The following is a 20829-nucleotide window of genomic DNA, read 5'->3' on the forward strand; positions in this document are numbered from 1 at the left end:
ATGTTAGGTAGGAGGGAAATTGTAAACAAAAGTGAAGGCGTATATTTATTTGGCAGTGAGCATTCTGGTCTGGTTAAAGCAGACATCCTCTTGAGAAGCAGAGCAAGCAAGTGAGAACCTAAGAGGTAAGATAAAGTCCCTCAAAGGACCAGAAGTATGACAAACGGAGTGCTTTGAGGGCAGGGCTAGTATCTTGTTTAGCGCTTGCAGTATAGCAGTGGCTCAAGGAACAATTGCTGAATAAGTGAAGGGAGAAGTGGTGAAATTCTGTCCTTTTACTGAATTGAGCAGGGACTTTTATGTTACAGAGGTTTGGTTTTGAAATCTAGGCTCTGCTGGCAATTTTTTTAACCTTGTTGAGTTTCATCCTCTTTATTTCTAATTGTGAGTATACTAATATTGATGGTATTGGTGAGAATTATATGGGATAATTTATATGGAACTATATAGAATTATGGGTATACTAATACTTAGTATGGGATAATTTATATGGAATTTTATAGAATATATGGAACTATACAGAATTACATGAAACTATATAGAATTATGGGTATACTAATATTTACAGTATATGGTGAGAATTATATGGGATAATTTATATGGAACTATACAGAACTTAAAAATTCTATTTGATCAATATTTATTAAGAAGCTACTATATGCCAAGCCCTGTGGTAGGCTTTAGGACTAGAAAGATGAACAAGATCCAATCTCTGCCTCTAAGGAATTTACTTTCTGTTAGGGGGATGGGGAAGCAGACATCTGAACAGATAAAATAACTGTGATGCAATAGAATAAGGACTAGCATAGGGCTAAGAACAGAGCACCGTGGATGCACAGAGAAGGGACAGTTACGCCAGCCAGATGGCAGGATAGTGTTGGGGAATACTTCCTGGGGGAAGTGATGCTTAAGCTGATTCATGAACAATGATACACAATTAGGTGAAGAAGGAAGAAAAAGGAATTCCAAACAGAGGGAACAACAGGCTTCCTTTGCAGCTGTGTTTTTCTAGATCCTGTGCCTGTGCAATTCCTTGCTGAAAATATACTCCAGTCGGCTTGGTTAAAGCAAAAACACCCTCCCTAGCTCTCGTCAGACTCCTGAAGGCTGGATCGTGCTCTGAACAGCCTCAGCTATTGACTGGGTTCTCTTTAAACTAAACAGGCCTTCAGAAACCCTTCATGTAGCCACCTGCCTGATCTCCTCACTCCCTTTCTCCTGCTTTCTTTCTTTTCTTCCTATCCTTCCTCGGTATCTGCTTTCTTCCTCCTCTCGTTAAACATTTCCTATGTCTACATGTGTAAACTATGGGCTGTGCCTGGAGATAGAGGGGATAAAACATACATCTAATTCATGAGGAGCTCGAAATTGAAAGTAGGGTCAGCAAGCTATGGCCCATTGACCAGATCCGCCTGTTTTTGTAAATAAAGTTTTATTGGAACATGCCCACGCCCATTCATCTATGTACTGGCTATGGCTGCTTTCATGCTACAATAGCTGAGTTGTGTAGTTGCAATAGAGACCATGTGGCTTGCAAAGCCTAAAATATTTCCCATCTGGCCCTTTACAGAAAAAGTTTGCTGGCCCCTGTTCTAGTGTTTATATATGGCAGAAGTGGTGGGGATAGATGGACAAGTAAAGAGGTAATGTACCCCTGTAAGATAAGTTTTTCAAAAGGGTACTATAGAAGGAGAGCTCCTAATGCACACTTTGAGGTTGAGAGAAGAACTGAGAGCTAAAAAAAGTGACAAGTACGCTTAGAGCTAAAGGATAAAAAGGAGTTAAGAGGGAAAGGAAGATCATTCTTGGCAGAGACAGTAGCATGTGCAAAGCCAGGCAATGAAAGAAAAATATGCAGTGCTCTATTGCAAAAAGAGGAAGCAGTGAAAGATAAGGCTGGAAAATCAGTTTGGGCCAGGTCATTAAGGATCCTAAATATGAAAACCATATTAAGGATTTTAGAAATGCCCTATAATCTCTCCCATAGGTAACTGAGAACCTTTGAAGGATTTTAAGCAGAGTAGTGCTAAAGCAAATGTGTGCTCTAGAAAGATCACTCTGGCTGTAGGATAGTTAACATTTACTGGGGATTTATCCTATGCCAGGTCTGTGCTAAATGCTCTTTGCATTTGGAAATATCTATTGAGTAGCTGGACAGCACTGGAAACCAGGTAGAAAGAGGTGAAACATGGAGAACAGATATGGATCTATGAGAAACCAGGGATCTCTCTAAGGGATGGAAAGGTGTAGAGCACCACCCTTATTTGGAGGCATGAGGAGAAGTAGAAGAACAGGGGTGACTGCAAAGGGGAGTATACTGTCATGGAACACAAATGGGGAGCAAATAACAAGGAGGAATGGATAGTGAAAATCAGATATTGTAAAGAGAGCTAAGAGAAGAAAAGTGGAAAAACAAGCAGGAGGCAGGGAACTGGTAAGAAGCAGATCAGAGCTGACTTAAAAGGGAGCAATTTCAGCAGAAAAGTTGAGAAACAAGCTGGATTATAGGGTTAAGGAAGTGGTTGGAAGTGAGAAAATGGAGGTCGCTGCCACTGAACGCTTGTTTGAGAGATTTGTCTTTTTAAAGAAGAGTAGAAATATGACTGTGGCTGGATTCCTTAAAATTAGGCTGTAATTCAGCAGCTTTGGTAACTTTTCTGATTCATGAGGTAAATTTCTCATCTCAAATATCTGGTCATTTGAAGTAACACTGGAGATCAAATTATGCAAATATGCTGCATGACTAAATTAAAGGCCTATTCATGTGAGCATTAGTTAGTAATGGGAGTTATATTATATACCGCATTATTAGAAAATGGGGCAGCATATTTTAGTACTTAAAAATTTAATCAGAGTAACTTCCAGAAGGAGGAAAAGGTTCCTTTTTAACACAAGATTTGAATCATGGCTATTTTTTTTTCTTTTTTTCTGAAAGCCATTCTTCTAAGATGCTCATCCCTGCACAGGCCCTCATTTCTGACTTTCTGCTGCACAAGCAATCAGTATTTGTGTGAGGCTAATGGGATATACAAGAACAATTAGTAGCTCTGCCAGCACCAATATTGTACTTGCCTCTTTAAAGAGCTCAAAATATGAAATAACAATTGAAAAGAACATTTCTTCTAGACCCCTCATTAGATTGATTTTACAGATGAGTAAACTGAATCATAGAGAAACAAGATAGTGGAAATGAGAAGTCTTACTTTGATTCTGTCTCACACCACTGTAAGGCTGTGCCTATTATATTTGTAATTAAGCTGTTGTCCAGATAAAGAATAACTCCCTCTTGGCTTCGACTTTGAGATACCAACAGATTTTTAAATGCCGGCAGTTGAAAAGGTTATTATTTTTTTTTCTTTCCAAAGTGGGTTTGTAACTATTGGCCTAAATTATTTTAGGAAACTATAGCCGTACTTTCAACATAAGGCCACCCACTCAACTCTGAGCCTAGACTGTTTGAGAAATAAGAAGGTATAGGAAATTTGGCAGGTATTTTTCTCTTGTATCTTTAAATCTCAGTAAGTTCACAAAATTTTCCTAACCAATATTGGAACAAGAAATTATCACGGGGGGGGGGTGACTAGTATCACCTTTTAAGGACAATTAATTTTTCTACTTCACAAGTTGAACTTCTTATTTGGATCACAATATGCTACTAAGATACTTAAAAGGTCATTTTTTCAGGCCAACTGCAAATGATGTTTTCATTACAGAAAAGTTATGTAAAAGTGGAAAAGAGATGTAAGTCTATTAACATGTAAAATGCACCACAGCAATGGCAAAAAGTTTTAATTAAATACGTATGAACTCTATCATGCGCAAATGTTTTGTTGAAATGGATGACTCCAAGAGCTCTGTGGTTCCACTTCAGTGTCTAATAGGCACTACTCATTTTAACCTTCAGCAAGTCCTTTATGAATGCTATCCACCCAAGTGTACAAAAATGCCAATTCATGTAGGGCTATCAGTATTATTGTTATTTCTTATTCTGTAAAGGCTGCATTTTGAACATTTTAATAAGGGTCAAAGCATTCCAAGTCAATCTAGATGGCAACTGTTAGAAATGCAGGAGGTGCTTTAAAAAATGAGTTGGTAATAATTTCATTCTTCCCCCATTTTGATTAGAGTTTATAAATATAACTGTCAGCTAGTTATCATGGTGAGGTTATGGCTCAGTCCTCCTCCAAGTAATATAAACTTCTTAATACAGTCTTCAGACTATGAATCTACCATAACATTGCCAGTGTTTTGATATCATCAGTATCTTTATCTTCCTTTATTTCAAGCTATGATAGATTTTACCTCTTCTATTATCTACTGTAATTTGTTGCTGACAAACCAATTGCTAGTAAATACATATGTTGAGTGATGGTGATTATGTGAAGAGTGAGGGGCAAGATCCCTGTGGTGTAGTGTGTGTGCACCCATGTGTGCGTGAAGAAACGTGTGTATGTGTGATGTGCATGCAAATAATATAGGTCTGAGGGAAATACTGTACTCTCCTTGAGGGTAAGGGTCATGTCTTATTCACGGTTACATCCCTAGTACTTAACACTGTCTCTGGGACAGAAATGATATCTAAGGAGTGTTTGTTGCATGAATGAGTGAAGGGTACTAATGGTCCATGTTCCCACTGGCAAAATAAGGCTTCCAGTTTAAAAATGAGACTGGAGGTCCACCTACAACAATCTGTTGTGCTTTCGGTTTTTACAGGCTGATTTCTATGCACACAGCATTATGCTGGGACTTGTGAGGAAAGCAAGGAAACTGAATACACAGAACTTGGACTTGAGAAGCTTCCAGTCTAATTGGGGAGACAAGATACATACAAGTGAAAACTTAACTCCTAATTCTAGAGAGAGAATAATGGCATGCCAAATGTATTTTTTTCATGTCAAATGTAACCGCTGCGTGAGTTCAGGAGAAAAGAGGCTGTTCTGTACTGCAGCCATTAAAGAAAGCTACCTAAACCAGGCAGGAATTGAGTTATACCTTTGAGGATAAAAGACAGCAGGGAAGGAAAGGAAATGTCTGTCCAGGAGGAGCGGGTAGAGAATACAGATGAGCAAAGTTATTAAGATAAGAATAGATTCTTTGGGACTTAAAATTTAGGAAGCAGTCATTAGACTTTGAAAAATAAATATGATGGTAGAGACAAATATAACAAGGAAATAAATAAGCATGCACATTTTGTATAGTAATCACTTCATACCTAAACTCCTTGGTGAAAAAAAATGTCGAAACTTAGACACATTCTCTATGTTGCAAACTCAGGGGAAGTGAGTGAAATGTCAGAGGGCATGGCAGCATTCCCAGAGGTTAGTGAGTATCAGGTAGGCTTTGCCAAGCAGGAGGGAGGTGATGATATTTGACTTCTGAGGGGATAAACAGGTAAGGTGGGATCTGGGCAGATTTTCAGACAAAAGATTCTGTTGTGAAGGTGCTTCTGGTTTTAACATAGATGTGACTCTCCTAAAGTCTTAGATGACCTGATGTACTTCTGAAACTATTCATTGATTGTACAAATTTCTATTTATTTTACATTTTTAAGGGCACAGAAGGATCTAAACTGTGTGCACAACTATTCTACAAACCAAAATGAAAACCAAAATGAAATACATAAAGGAAAAGTTGTTTGAAATTTTGTCTTTAAGATACAGGGAAAAAATCACACATCAGTAAAATCCAGGATAAATATCAGCTTGAAGGAGGAGCAATAATTGACAAATATTTAAAAACAACTGGGGGGCCAGATGTGGTGGCTCACACCTGTAATCCCAGCACTTTGGGAGGCCAAGGCAGGCGGATCATTTAAGATCAGGAGTTCTAGACCAGCCTGGTCAACATGGTGAAACCCTGTCTCTACTAAAATTACAAAAATTAGCCAGGTGTGGTGGTGCACACCTGTAATCCCAGCTACTTGGGAGGCTGAGGCGGGAGAATCGCTTGAACTGGAAAGATGGAGGCTGCAGGAGGCTGAGATCACACCACTGCATTCCAGCCTGGGTAACAACGTGAGACTCCCTCTCAAAAAAAAAAAAGTACCAAAACCAAAAAACAATTGGGGTCTTTCTTTTCTAACCATATCTAGACATTGGTGAAAATAATCCTTATTAAAGATAATCATAGCCATGGAGATAAATCATCCACATATTGCATTTATGTGTGAGAGTATGTATGTAGAACAGATTTAGCAAATAATTTTTAAAGCTTTCAATAAATACTTTAAGTTACTTATACGGACACTTTAAATTCGAATTCATTAATGGATTCTTGATTGAATAAAAAATTAACTCCTGAAGATATTTCCTAAATAAAGTACATCTATGCATGGATGCACTATGATGTTTCAACCAACATTAATTATACCCTTTTGATTTCTACTGTCTTGTTCAAAAACGCTAATAAGACCTGCACTACATCATAGTTAATAGGAGTGTGGTGCTTGTTGCTTAGGCAACAAGAGGAATAAATGCAGGTCAGAATGTGCTTCAAGAAAAACAAAAGCTAGAATATGATACTGAGTGGAGACTAAGCAAGTCTAACAGATTTTTCACCACATTAAAGAAATATGTTTCTTACAGCAAGCCAATCATATTCATGTATTTAACTAAGTTTGCAATTACATAAATTAGATTATGTAGATCAATAAATAATTTTTATAAAGGTAGAAATTAATCGCTTATGATACTAGTAGCAAATAAATGGTGTATAACAGCATGTAAAGCACTAATTGATTATACCACTTCATGATTTGCTTCATTTTCATAATTAATTAACTCCTCTAAATGGCAATTCAAAGTTTTTTTAAAAGATAATTCTGTCTCATGAAGAAAGTATTTGATTGGCCCATCTAAATTAATCATATTTTCTTATTTTCTAGAAAATTATACCAAATACTTTGAATTAAACAAGTAAAGAATATAATCTATGATTAGACCTTGGTTACATCACATATATCCAGGATTTTACCTTCCATATAAATTTTGAAGTGCTTATACATGATTCATTCACGAATAATTTTTACGATCTCTCTTTGAATGCTTATTTGAAACCTGTTTGATTAACCTTTCAGTTCGAGGCTTTCAAAAAGGTATTATATTTGCTCATAAGTGTTTAACATTCGGAGGAAAAATAAGCTGAATTAAAGTCTTTCAGCGTGGGCAAATGATCCAGGAAATCCAAAGACCTAACTTCTCATGGGACCAGAATAAATTTGGACAAGGGTTTCAGGGTTGAGAATGAGAAACCCTTATTTCAAGTAGACACAGGGAGAAACAATGAAGATATTGAAATGTACAGTAAACATAAATAATAATAAAAAGACCAATTCTGTTTGATAGTTCTTCTAATTCTTAATGCCATCTGTTTAGTGTCCTAAGTCTGTCCTAAATCTGCCCAGTGTTCTAAGACTTTCATAGCAATTGAAGAACTTTCACTTTTTTCCATTTCAATACCCAAATATCTTGTCTATATAACCAGCGATAGTACTTGATAAACACAAGAAAAATAACAGTAGCTGCATATATCAGTATAAAAAAACCAGCAAATCACTCATAAAGCATTCTGTGCACACAATTACTTAGAGCTCATATATCTTACTATATTTATGTCTTTTTTATTTCTAAAAACTCTTGGGCATACATACTTTTGGAGAAGGAGCAGAAGTTGAATAATGTTAATAATCTTCAAATCTATAATACTCAAGTCAACCTCAGAGAAAAATAATCTAAGATAGAAATTAAAAAATCTAATCAGCTCTCACTATTGTGTTATCATTTCTGGTACTAGTAAGCTGCAGGTGTTAGCCCTATTACTGTATTTAGGCAGGGCTATTACTTATTTCCAAAAGTCATTTGTGTGTTACATGCCTGCGTTATGTAGGTCTCTCTAAATTTAGGGATCAGTGATTTGTGTCATGGGTACTTAAAAGCGAGGAAAGGTAATAGAGCTGTGACGTAGCTTAACAAGGGGAACTGATGAGCACTGGGGGAGGTATGGGAATGATTAGAAAGCTGAATTGTCGGTCTGCACAGTTCCCCATCCTCCTTCCTCACCTATATGCAAAACGGTGGAAAGTTAGCACATGCTAGGTTTAGACTGCATGTAGACCAGAATTCAGAAGAACATGACTACACTTAGTCCACCAACCTTTCTTTCTAAATATTGACAGCTAAATGACCAAAGTGTTTATTTTCCACCTAAAGTAATAAACAATACTTCATTGCTCTTCAATCAGCATGTGGAAGTAAATGCTCTCCATAATTGACCATCTGAAGCAGTTTGCTAATGAACTGAAGGTTGTCCACATGATTTAAACTGCTTATTGAACAATTATCCGGAAAAGAAATGATCTTCACACCATAAACACAACAAATTGTCTCATTAACCACTAAATGCTGATGCTCAAGTGAGATAATTTAAGAATCAAGAATTAGCTGAAGAGGGATATAATCCGAGTATTCTAAGATTACAAATTTATTTAAAAAATCATACAAAGAATGACAGGGAGAATATCAATATTAATCTTCTTTCACTGCCTATAAATAGCACTCTCACCGGTTCATTCATATAACACATATGTATATGGATACATACAGGTCTCATTTTTTAGCGAGAGTCTATATGTACACAGTAAGTTCAGTCCTAAGGGCATCCAATTTTCCAATGCAGTTACATATATAAATCTGACCAGTTTTGGTGCAAATCAGGCTGCCTCTGAGCCACGTAAGACACATAAGAAGCAAAGACAGACAAAAGGCAGCTCCGTGGACACAGAGAGCTTCTTACCATAAACTGCACATTGTCAAATCCATTAGCCATCAGGTGGTTCTCGTACTGAGGTAGCCCAATGCTTTCCAACCATTGTCCCACTGTTTGGACAGGGCATCTGGGTCCTGTAAGAGGATGAAGAGGGAAGCGTTTAAGCAGGGAGTAGCCGTCCACGGGGTAATAGCGGTAGTCCTGGGCTGAGAGGTGGCATTGCCACATCATGCCCCTGGGAAAGTTGCTATCAAAGGAGCCCGCCAGCTTGACAGATTAATGTTCTCAGCGAGAGAGCAAAGTCAGAAGTAAAACATAGTTTGCCAGGCAGGCTGTGGAGTATGACTTGATCCTAGCTCCACATTTCTTACATATTAATCTTTACTACCGACCAGTACGTCATACAGCCCCCAAAACCAGGCAGCAGAAGAAGGCATATCAAGCTGTCAGCTTGGGCTGGTCTGCGTTCTATGTGATTGTTGGAGTACTCCACAATGAGCAATGCACGGCCGGCAGCCAGAATTCTTTTTTATCAAGTACTCCTACACTCATCAGTATGCAGCTCCATGCTCCTTGCTCCCCCTCGCTCGCTCCCCTTCATTACCCAGCCCAGGCTACACCTCGCATTTTCAATAATAGCCATCAGATAAAGCAGATTTTTTTTGTCTGCAAGCTGTAAGCCTGCTGCTGCTGCTTCCTCCTACACACCCATCCAAGCGTCAATCTTGAATGATGAGAGCAGTCAAAACAAATGCAGAAAATAGCAAGATTCAAAAGCAAACCAAAGTGCTTAAATCTGAATTGAATCTTCATACTGGTTATACGTTACAGAGCTATTTGTTGTGGAATTTTACGTTTCAAAAGACACCAGGAAATGCGAAGCTTGAACTATAGCTTATAACAGAGCTCACGACAGGTTCCCTTTCTCCTTTTCCTTTCTTTCCTGTCTTTTCTTCTTCTTTTTTTAAATGCAGCACAGATAAATGTTTCTGATCTGAAGCTTTGCAGTGTTTGGAGAATAATTATTCTGTTTCTTTACCATGCTATAGCAAAATAAGCCTCTCCGAGATATATATTTTTTTCTTTTTTGAAATACTGCAAAATACAGAAACTGCATCGCAATCTTGAAGTCAAGATAATTTATTTCTTGTTTGCATGGTTTCTTCCAAACAAAAGTATTATTAGGCACAAGAAATCCTTTTTCCCCTCTGATATTTATAACCCAATCTACCAGGGTTACCATTCTAAATTAGCTATAAAGGTAACATTAACTGGATAGTTTTTTTTTTTTTTTAATAAAGAAGATGAGCCCCAACCCCAAATAATTCAAGAACAACAGATGTAAATGTGTGAGTTTTACTGAACGGCAGATAGACTGAGTAATTTATTTAATAATTGGGAGAAACCAGGGATTAAGAATAGAACCCACAGGACTAGATCATCAGAAGAAACAGACTCTTAAGATTGGGAGAGAACTTGCAGAAAGGTTAGTCTAGCCTTTTTCCTAACATAGGAATCCCTGGCTAAAATGTTCCTAGAGGAATATCTTCCAACTTCTACTTGAAGACTGCCTGTAACAGAGCTCTTACTACTTCTCACGAAGCCTCAATTTATTAGAAAGATATTTCACTTCCTACCTTGCTTCTACTCACTGCTCCAGCTCTGCCTTCGGAGAAGCACAGATTGAGAACAGTGCCTCTTCCACATAAAGAGCTTTAAAATTTAAAGATAACTCTCTCATCCCCCCCCCAGAGCAGCCGCCTGGCACACAGTAAGTGCCTAATACAAATTTATTGAATAAATGAAACATCACTTTTCTTTTTTCCTCAAACCTCATCTTTCTCTGTTTCCTTTCTCTTTTTAAGGGCATTGTCAACTTTCCTGACACACAGACATTAAACCTCAAAACATCTTCTACTCCTCTTTCACTACTGAAATCAGTCCCCAAATTCTATCATCCCTCTTCCCAGTGTGATCCATTCCCTTGATTCTATTTCCTGTTTTAAGTTTACAGAACTGCCACCTACATTGATTTTCTTCTCATAGTTCAGGCCTACCTAGCCTAGTGGAACAACGACTTCTATATTGGTCTACCTCTAATATTTAAAAAATCAATTTTATGCATGGTGTCAGAATAATCCCTTTAAGACACAGTTTTGATTACTACTCCCTGTCTCAAAACCCTTCTGTGGTTTTCTGTTGTCTTCAAAATCAACTCCCAACTCCTCTGATGACATTTTGGGGTCTTCATGATTGACTGCAGTTCATCTAACTTTATTTCCCCTTTTCCACTGCTCCAGACAGGCAGGATTACTTGCTGGTCTCTAAAGGCAGCCCATAATGTGCTTTGGCTGGTTTTATTATGTCCCCACATTTCTGTCCATTTGGGGGCTTTGAATCAGATGCTATTTCCATTATGAAACCTCTTCTAATCTTCTCTCCAGGAATAAATCTCTTTCTTCTCTGTCTTAAATGGCATTTTTAGACCCTCTATTGTAACAGATATTTTCTGCCTTCAATTTTAGTTGTTTGTGTCTGACTTACTTCTTGAAAGCAGGCAATATGCTTTGCTAATATTGCACATAGTAAAGATTCAGTACATACCTGCTAAACAAAATAATGTAATTTCACGATCCAAAGTACAAAAAATTCTTCCATTTTCAAATTAAAAAAAAAAAAGTTTTAACTCTATCCCAAGTCTCTAAATTATTTATTTAAAATAAGATAACTTGTTTTTTAAACAGATTTTTTCATGTCTGTCTTTTAGCTCATCATCCTCATCCACTTTTTGAATAAGCAGCCCTGGGTGGACTGCATCATACTTGATTATATTTTGTTGCTGATTGGTCCTGGATCTTTTAATAAGATCAAAGAGTTTGTAGTAGTTTATGAATCAATTTTAATAGATTCTAGTTGCTCAACATTACCTGTAGGAGAAGCTAAAAACAAGATACTATTTGTCCCTGGCCAGCTCTAAAGCTGTTACAAGGTGGAAGAAAAGGAAAGTCTCAATTATAGCTTCTCCTAGGATCACAGCCACAGTGCTTCACCTGGTCATTTTAAATTATAAATAGTTGAATATACTACATGGAAATTGAGCAAACATGATAATGACACTTTGGCTTGGCAAGGCACATGCTGATTGGCCAGCTCTTCAAACCTGTTTCATCTCTTAAAATGCAAACCAGGGGCCAAGTACCTGGCAGAGCACGATACACATCCTGCTTATTAAATAAACTTTGTTAAATAAATGCCTGAGTAACTAAATGAATAAATGATATTGGAAATGCCTTTCTTGAGATTCTCATTTCTTAATAGAGAGAGAGGGAAGGAGGGAGAGGGAAGAAAAAATGTGTGTGTGCACAAAACATAGAGAGTGGACTAACAGACACTGGAGACTCAGAAAGGCGAGGGTGGGAGAAGAGTGAGGGATGGGAGATTACATAATGGGGACAGTGTACACTATTTGGGTGGTGGGTACACTAAAAGCCCAGGCCTCACCACTATGGATATATCCATGTAACAAATCTGCACTTGTACCTCTTAGAGCAATAAAAATAAATAAAATTATATATTACAAAAGAGAGTATGTTTGTGGTGGGGATTATTTCAAGGTTCAGACTGCTATATAAGAACACAACTCAGAGAAAATACTGGTTATGAACTGCTTTACAAAATTTATATAGACTGCCTGAATTTTATTCTTTTAGGTATTCAATCCTTTAATTTTTATTCAATAATTTTTACATGTTGACAAAATGTTATAATATATGGAGGAAGTGAGCTGGGAGAGGATGGGGTGAGGAAGGTATAAAAGAGAGGGAAGAAGGAAAAAAAAAGACCCTGAGTCATGTTGTTTGTTTGTGGTTTTGTTCAAGTATTTTCTCATGAGTCAAATCTCTAAAAGAATCTTGGTTCAGGTCTGAAGATCACTCTGTAATAGTGTTTAAATATATTACTCTCTTTACCTAAAATACTTTTATGGAGTCTTAAAATTCTTAAAGCATAACAACACACTAATTAGGCAGGAACCTTTATTCAACTAGAATGTCTTTAAGTTCCAAAAGTGAGACAAGAGGAGGGAAAGAAGAAACTGACAATTATTCCGGGCTACCATGTCCTAGGCAGCGTGGTGTGAATTATTATCCCGATTTACCATAAGGAAACTGAAGCTCAGAGTATGTGGTGAAAACAGGCATCTTCTTTGCCACAGTCTTCTAAAAAATAATAACTCTAGGGTTTTACTCCCATAATGGCAGTGTGAGGAGCTCCACAGATCCAAGCCCCAGTCAAAAAACTTAACTGTTGAAAATTATAGACAATCAAAAAACCCTACACAATCAGAAACCAAAAACAATGCCAACAAAAACCAACCATCAAAGTCTCTGCAAAGTGTCCTAAGAGCATAGAATGTAAAAATGTTTATTCCAAAGACAGACACTAAAACTTGGTAAAAACAGAGATTCTGAGATTCTGTAGATCTTGAGCCATGGCTCCCTCTGGCCCCTCCTTCCCTGCAACTCATCTCCATAGATGCTCCACTTTGGATGGATGTGTCCAAGAGAAAGGGCTCCCCTTCTCCTCAAATCCCAACCAAGCGGCCTGGGATCTCATCAAAAGGGGCAGGCCAGCATTTCTAATTTCCTCGAAATCTAAGTTGTAGAGTTTCAATTCCTGGTGAGTGTGGCTGAGAGGTCAGGGGCTCCCTTCTTCCACCCAGACCCCATTCATAGAGTAGAAAGTTCATCCAGCTGGGTCAGGCCAAAAATATTGGGATCTTGACTGCCCTCGACTGCTTACATATAGGGTAGAGGTTCCATGCCCAGAAAGGTAAACTAAGAAGACCAGAGGCTATCATTCTTGCCCCTTGCCTGGAAGAGTGGCTCAAAGATTTTGCTTAAAGGGAGAGTCAGTTTATAAGAACAGAAAGCTCTAAAGCTTTCCCCCCAAGAGGTTGACTTATTTGTTTGTTTTCAATTTTTATTTTGGATTTAGGGAGTACATGCTCAGGTTTGCCACCTGGGTATATTGTGTGATGTTAAGGTTTGGGGCACGAATGATCCCGTCACCAGGTACTGAGCACAGTACCCAATAGTTAGTTTTTCATACCTTGTCTTCCTCCATCCTTCCCTACTCCAGTAGTCCCCAGTTTCTATTGATGTCTTCTTCATGTCCATGAATACCCAATATTTAGCTCCCACTTATAAGTGAGAACATACAGTATTTGGTTTTCTGTTCCTGCATTAATTTCCTTAGAATAATGGTCTCCAGCTGCATCTATGTTGCTACAAAGGATATAATTTTTTTCTTTTTTTACGGATGCATAGTATTCAATGGTATATATGTATCATGTTTTCTTTATCCAGTCCACTATTGATGAGTACCCAGGTTGATGCCATGTCTTTGTTATTATGAATAGTGCTGTGATGAACATATGAGCACAGATACCTTTTTGGTAGAATGATTTATTTTCTTTTGGATATAGACCCAGTAATGGGACTGCTGGTTCAAATGGTAGTTTGTTTTAAGTTCTTTGAGAAATCTCCAAACTGCTTTCCACAGAGGCTGAACTAATTGACATTCCCACCAACAGTGTATAAGCGTCCCTTTTTTCTGCAGCCTCACCAGCCACTATTATGCCTCTTAGTAATAGCCATTCTGACTGGTGAGAAATGGTATCTCATTGTGGTTTTGATTTGCACTTCTCTGATGATCAGTGACATTGAACATTGTTTCGTGTGTTTGTTGGCCACTTGTATGTCTTCTTTCGAGAAGTGTCTGTTCATGTCTTTTGCCTATTTTTAATGTAGTTATTTATTTTTATTTGTTCAATTGTTTAAGTTCCTTATAGATTCTGGATATGAGATGTTTGTTGGAAGCATAGTTTGTAAATATTTTCTCCCATTCTGTAGGTTGTCTTTTTACTCTGTTGATAGTTTCTTTTGCTGTGCAGAAGCTCTTTAATTAGGTCCCACTTATCAATTTTTGTTTTTGTTGCAATTGCTTTTGAGGATTTAGTCATAAATTCTTCCCCAAGGCTGATGTCCAGAATGGTGTTTTCTAGGTTTTCTTCTAGGATCCTTTCTTTTTTTTTTTTTTTTTTTTTTGAGATAGAGTCGTGCTCTGTCACCCAGGCTGGAGTGCAGCAGCTCACTGCAATCTCCGCCTCCTGGGTTCATGCCATTCTCCTGTCTCAGCCTCCCAAGTAGCTGGGACTACAGGCACCCGCCACCACACCAGGCTATTTTTTTTTTGTATTTTTAGTAGAGATGGGGTTTCACCATGTTAGCCAGGATGGTCTCGATCTCCTGACCTCATGATCTGCCCGCCTTGGCCTCCCAAAGTGCTGGGATTACAGGCGTGAGCCACCATGCCCAGCCTCTTCTAGGATTCTTGTAGTTTGAGGTCTTATATTTAAATCTTGAATCCATCTTGAGGTAATTTTTGTATATGGCCAAAAGTAGGGGTCCAGTTTCATTCTTCTGCGTATCGCTAGCCAGCTATCCCAGCATAATTTGTTGCATAGGGAGTCCTTTCCTCATTGCTTATTTTTGTTGATTTGTCAAATATCAGGTGGCTGTAGGTGTGTGGCTTTATATCTGGGTCCTCTATTCTCTTCCATAGGTCTACGCGTCTGCGTTTGTACCAATACCATGCTATTTTGTTTATTGTAGCTGTATAGTACAGTTTGAAGTAAGGTAATGCGATGCCTCTGGCTTTGTTCTTTTTGTTTAGGATTGCTTTGGCTGTTCAGGCTCTTTTTGGTTCAACATGAATTTTAGAAAAGTTTTTTCTAGTTCTGTGAAAACTGATATTGGTAGTTTGATAGGAATAGCATTGAATCAGTGGATTGCTTTGGGAAGAATGAACATTTTAACCATATTGATTCTTTCGATCCATGAGCACAGAATGTTTTTCCATTTTTTTGTGAAACTGAGTTTATTTGACACAGAGTGTGAAGAAGTTTAAGCCTAAACATGTTATCAAAATCAATGGAGGTTACACAATGGCTCATTCCTGTAATCCCAGCAATTTGGGAGGCTGAGGTGAGAGGATCACTTGAATTTGAGACCAGCTTGGGCAACATAGCAAGCTCTCTATCTCTACAAACAATTAAAAAGTAGCCAGAGATGATGGCATGTGCCTATCATCCCAGCTACTCGGAAGGCAGAGATGGGAGGACCCCAAGGCTGCAGTGAGCTATGATTGCACCACTGCACTCCATCCTGGGTAACAGAGCATGACCCTGTCTGTAAAAAAACAAAACAAACCAAAACAAAAAAATCCCCCCCAAAACCCAATGGAGATATTTTGGTAACAAACAATCAAAAAGTGGCTAATAGCTACAGTAGGGAAATAAGCTAAATGGTAGGTTAGCTAGTTTTAAAGAAACAGAGAAAGACAGTTATGAAGAGCCCTGTTGAGGTCAAAAGAAACTTCAAACACTAGCTTCAAAAATTCCTCCTTCCCAAATTTAATTGGAGCAGACTCTGGAGCAATTTATAGCTGATGGATTGTCAAAAACAATAGAGCAATCAGCAGGCAATTACTGGAGTCTAATATCTGGATGTGATATCAAATGAGATAGACAACAGAAAGATTAGGAAAAGAGACAAAGAGAGCCCTGCTATAACCACTGCTATCCCAAAACTGTGCAGATGGCCAAGGCTACACCCTTGAGAGGATAAATACAACGTGATGTATCCATACGATTGACTATTACTTGACAATAAAAATAAACGAAGTGCTGATATATGCTGCAAGTAGCATGAACCTTGAAAACCTCATGCCAAGTGAAAAAAAAAGCTAGTTATAAAAGACCATATATTGTATAGTTCTGTTTAAATAAAAGGTCAAGAATAGACAAATCTATAGAGACAGAATGTAGATTAGGGGTTTCTTAGGGCTGGAGAAGGGAACTGTGGAAAGTGACTATTAATGGATTTAGGGTTTCTTTTCAGAGTGATGAAAACGTTTTAAAATTGTGATGATGGTTGCACAACTCTGTGAATACACTAAAAACAACTGAATTGTACCTTTTAAATCAGTTACTTAAATTATATATATGTATTTTATATAGTATATCAGTAGATTTAAAATTATTGAATGATAATGATATAAAATAATAAAAACAAATCTTAAAATCTCTTTAAATTTACAAGAACAAAATGCACATACATAATTGTATATAAATATATATTGGGATTGTTTCATATATGTTGGTAGTTTTAGTGCTCTGGGTTTTTTTTCTTCTCTAGTTTTCTTGCTTACTCCTTCCTCCATTCCTGTCCTGCAATCTGCATCATCCATCCTCCCTGCAAGGTTATTCATGTTAATAAACTGGTATGTATATTCACATATATTTACCCATTTTCAAATAACACACACACACACACACACAAAGGCAGATATGTTCGGATATATACGTATATGGGAGAGTATTTTTGGCATGGTTTCATCAAAATGAAATTATACCACTCACTTTTCTGAACCTTAGTTTGCTCATTTAACATCTTATAAAAATTCTACTGGCCGGGTGTGGTGGCTCACGCCTAATCTCAGCACTCTGGGAGGCCGAGGCAGGTGGATCACAAGGTCAGGAGTTTGAGACCAGCCTGACCAATATGGTAAAACCTCGTCTCTACTAAAAATACAAAAATTAGCTGGACATGGTGGCAGGCACCTGTAGTCCCAGCTACTCTGGAGGATGAGGGAGAAGAATCACTTGAACCCAGGAGGTGGAGGTTGCAGTGAGCCAAGATCGTGCCAGTGTACTCCAGCCTGGGCGACAGAGCGAGACTCTGTCAAAAAAAAAAAAAAAATCTACTAAGTAAATGAGTTTTAATTTATTATTTGTTGGTTATTTCTAAAGAGTTAAAATAGTTATTTTTAGTTATTTTCAACTTTTTAAAAATAACTACATAATAGTCCATAATGTGGATAAACCACAGTTTATTCAGTTCTTTGCCTGATATCTCTAGGATATATTTGCCTGATAGCCATCCTTTTATTTTCTTTTTTTAAAGACTTTTATTTTGAAATAATTATCAATTTGCATGAAATAATAGAGAGAGTGATTCAGGATAGATTTTATTCAGTTTTCTCCAGTTGTGACATCCTGTACGACTTTAGCACAGTATCACAATATCACAGCCAGGTCATTGGCACTGAAAAAAATCCATTGATCCTGTTTATATATGTCCTGTGTTTTACATGCACTCCGTGTGTGTGTGTGTGTGTGTGTGTGTGTGTGTGTGTGTGTGTGTGTGTGTTTAGTTCTGTACAATTTTATCACATGTGCAGGTCATGTGGCCATCATCACAGTCGAGACACCAACAGCACCATCATAAGAATCCCTCCTGGAACTTTTTTTATGGCCATAGCCTTCTTCCTCCCTTTCCCATTTTTTGACCCCTGGCAACTACTGATCTGTGTCCATCTCTATCATTTTATCATTTCAAGAATGTTACATGAATAAAATCATATACTATGTAACCTTTTGGAATTGGGATTTTTCATTCAGCAGAATTCCTCTGAAATCCATGCAAATAATTCAGTGTGTCAGTAGCTTATTTTTTCATTTCTGAGTAGTATTCCATCATATGGCCATTCTCTTCCAGAGTGGCTGTACCATTTTACATTCCCATTAATAGTATACAAATGATCCAGTTTCTTTGCATCTTCACTAGCATTTGGTGTTGTCAATTTTTTTATGTAGTCATTCTGATAGGTATGTACTGATATTTCCTTGTGGTTTTAATTTGTATTTCCCTCATGGCTTATTATGTTGAACAAAATCTTATTGCCTGTGTCTTTTTGTTAATACGTCTGTTCATGTCTTTTGCTCTTTTCTTCATTGGATTGTTTTTCTACTGTTGAGTTTTGAGAATTCTTTACATAGTCTAGATACTAGGAATTTGTTGGACTTTTTATCAATTTTTTTATGGATCATGTTTTTGGTGTCTATCCCATTATTTTTAACTTTAAAAAATGCGCATTTAAAAATGTGTCTCATAAATAGCCCAGAGCTGTAATTTTTTAATCTGAAGTTTTAAAATATACAATCTCTAATGGCTTACATTTTAATGGGCAAATACAATTTGGAGTAATGACAATCATGCTTGATTTTAACCATTCCATCTTATTTTATGTTATTATTTATTTACATTGTTCTTTCCTCATTTTCCTTTTCTTCATTTTTGGTACTCTGGTAACATTCTTATTCATTCTATTTTTCTCTTTTTAACTTTGCGACTCTGAGATACTTCTCTATTCCTTTCAAGGTTACTTTATTTTTCCCTGCTCTAATGATCAGATATATACTTTTCTATGATTATTTCAAAATAAGTTACCAATTATTTCCCTCTCAAAAACGCTCTATATCCTTCATACTCCAGTAAAATTAGACCCTCAGAATGTTTTCCCTTCTTCGTTCTCTTTTTCCTACAACCACATGTGATCTCTGGATTGCTTTTCCTTTACCCATCTGCCTTAGTCCCAACCAGCTCCCAGGTTTTGCTGATAATCATTTAGTAAACATTTTCCTAGTCAATTACTAGAATTTCCTCATAGTGTATTCCTCCTATTTAAAGAGTCTTTATTTAGTATTTATGTTGCACACTCCCAGTTGGTTTATACATTTCAGTTTAGATTTAATTATTGTAAAGATTCATTGGTCACCACTATTTCATATCCTTATAACCATCTTAATCTTGAGGTTTCTGTTTCCATTTGTAGTTTAGTTAGAATAGTTTCTCATATATTCAGAAAATATTTTAAACTGATTAATCATAAAAGCAGAGTGAATCACATTTGTGAGATGCAGGTAAAATGGTACTTGGAGATAAATGTATAGCACTAAATGCCTATATTAGACAGGCAGAAATACTCACCACTATACTAGTAAGGAACAATGCCTACCTTAGAAATGACAAGAATTTCAAATCATTTATCTCAGAATTCACTTTAAGAAATGAAAGTAAGATGAAAGATAACTCCAACAAAAATAAGCAGAAGTAAGGAAATAAAGATCAGAGGGGAAATAAATGAAACAAAAGATCAATAGAGAAAAATCAATGAAACCAAAAGCTGTTTTTTGAGATGATTAGTCCAACTGGTAAATCTCTATTCAGGCTGACCAGGAAATACAGGAGAATAAAGAAGTAATCAATACCGGGAATGAGAGAAGTGACAGCCCAAGAGTTTTTATGGATATAAAAAGAATAAAGAAATGTTATGAGTAACTGTTAGTATCAGTAAATTCAGCAACTTAGATGAAATGACAAATTCATTGAGAGAAGCAAGGCACCAAAACTCACTCATGAAGAAGAGTTCATAACTGACTAGCTCTCTACCTATTGAAGTAATTGTATTTGCAGTGAAAATCTTTATACAAAAAACAAAACTCCAGGCCTCAATGGCTCTAGTGTTAAATTCTACCAAACATATAGTGAAGAAATAATAGCAATTCTACACAAACTCTTCCAGAAAGTTGAGGAGAGAGAATACTTGCCAACTTATTCTATGAAGCCAGCATTATTTTGATATCAAAATCAGATCAAGACATTATGAGAAAGGAAAACTATATGTATTAGTGTCTGTCATAAACATAGATGTAAAAATTCTTAACAAAATTTTGGCAAATAGTATCCAACAATATATACAAGGTAATACAATATGACTAAGTGAAGTTTACTCCAATAATGCAAGGTCTCTTAAACATGGGAGAATCAATTAATGTGATTCATCAGATTAACTAATAAAGAAAAACCATATAATCATCTCAGCAGATGCAAGAAATCATTTGACAAAATCCAGCATCTACTTATCATAAAAACTCTCAGCAAAATAGAAAGAAATTTCTTAATATTGATAAAAAGGCATTTATAAACAACCTACAGTTAGTACCATACTAAATTGTAAGTTTAATTGAAAGACTGAATGCTTTTCTGTTAAGTTTAGAAACAAAGCAAGGATGTCCCCTCTCAACACTTCTACCCAACATCGTACTGGAGGTTCTAGCTAGTGCAGTAAGTTACAAAAAAGAAATAAAATGCATTCATATTG

At 36.9% G+C, this 20829-nt stretch overlaps 1 protein-coding gene across 13 annotated transcripts in view; it reads right to left on the reverse strand.

Annotated features, from left to right (window-relative positions):
• Positions 1-20829, reverse strand: part of ANKS1B (ankyrin repeat and sterile alpha motif domain containing 1B) — a 1246961-nt gene that overhangs the window by 411271 nt on the left and 814861 nt on the right. For 6 of the 13 annotated variants that reach the window (XM_032170973.2, XM_032170979.2, XM_032170972.2 and 3 more), the window contains exon 15: positions 8791-8897. In XM_032170973.2, coding sequence (XP_032026864.1) covers positions 8791-8897 — 107 coding nt within the window. Of the gene's footprint in view, positions 1-8790; positions 9247-20829 lie in introns of those variants that run through there. The other 7 variants (XM_032170983.2, XM_032170984.2, XM_058424863.1 and 4 more) reach the window with 4 other exon arrangements.

The sequence above is a fragment of the Hylobates moloch genome, unplaced genomic scaffold, assembly GCF_009828535.3.
Source record: "Hylobates moloch isolate HMO894 unplaced genomic scaffold, HMol_V3 SCAFFOLD_12, whole genome shotgun sequence".
NCBI lineage: Eukaryota > Metazoa > Chordata > Mammalia > Primates > Hylobatidae > Hylobates > Hylobates moloch.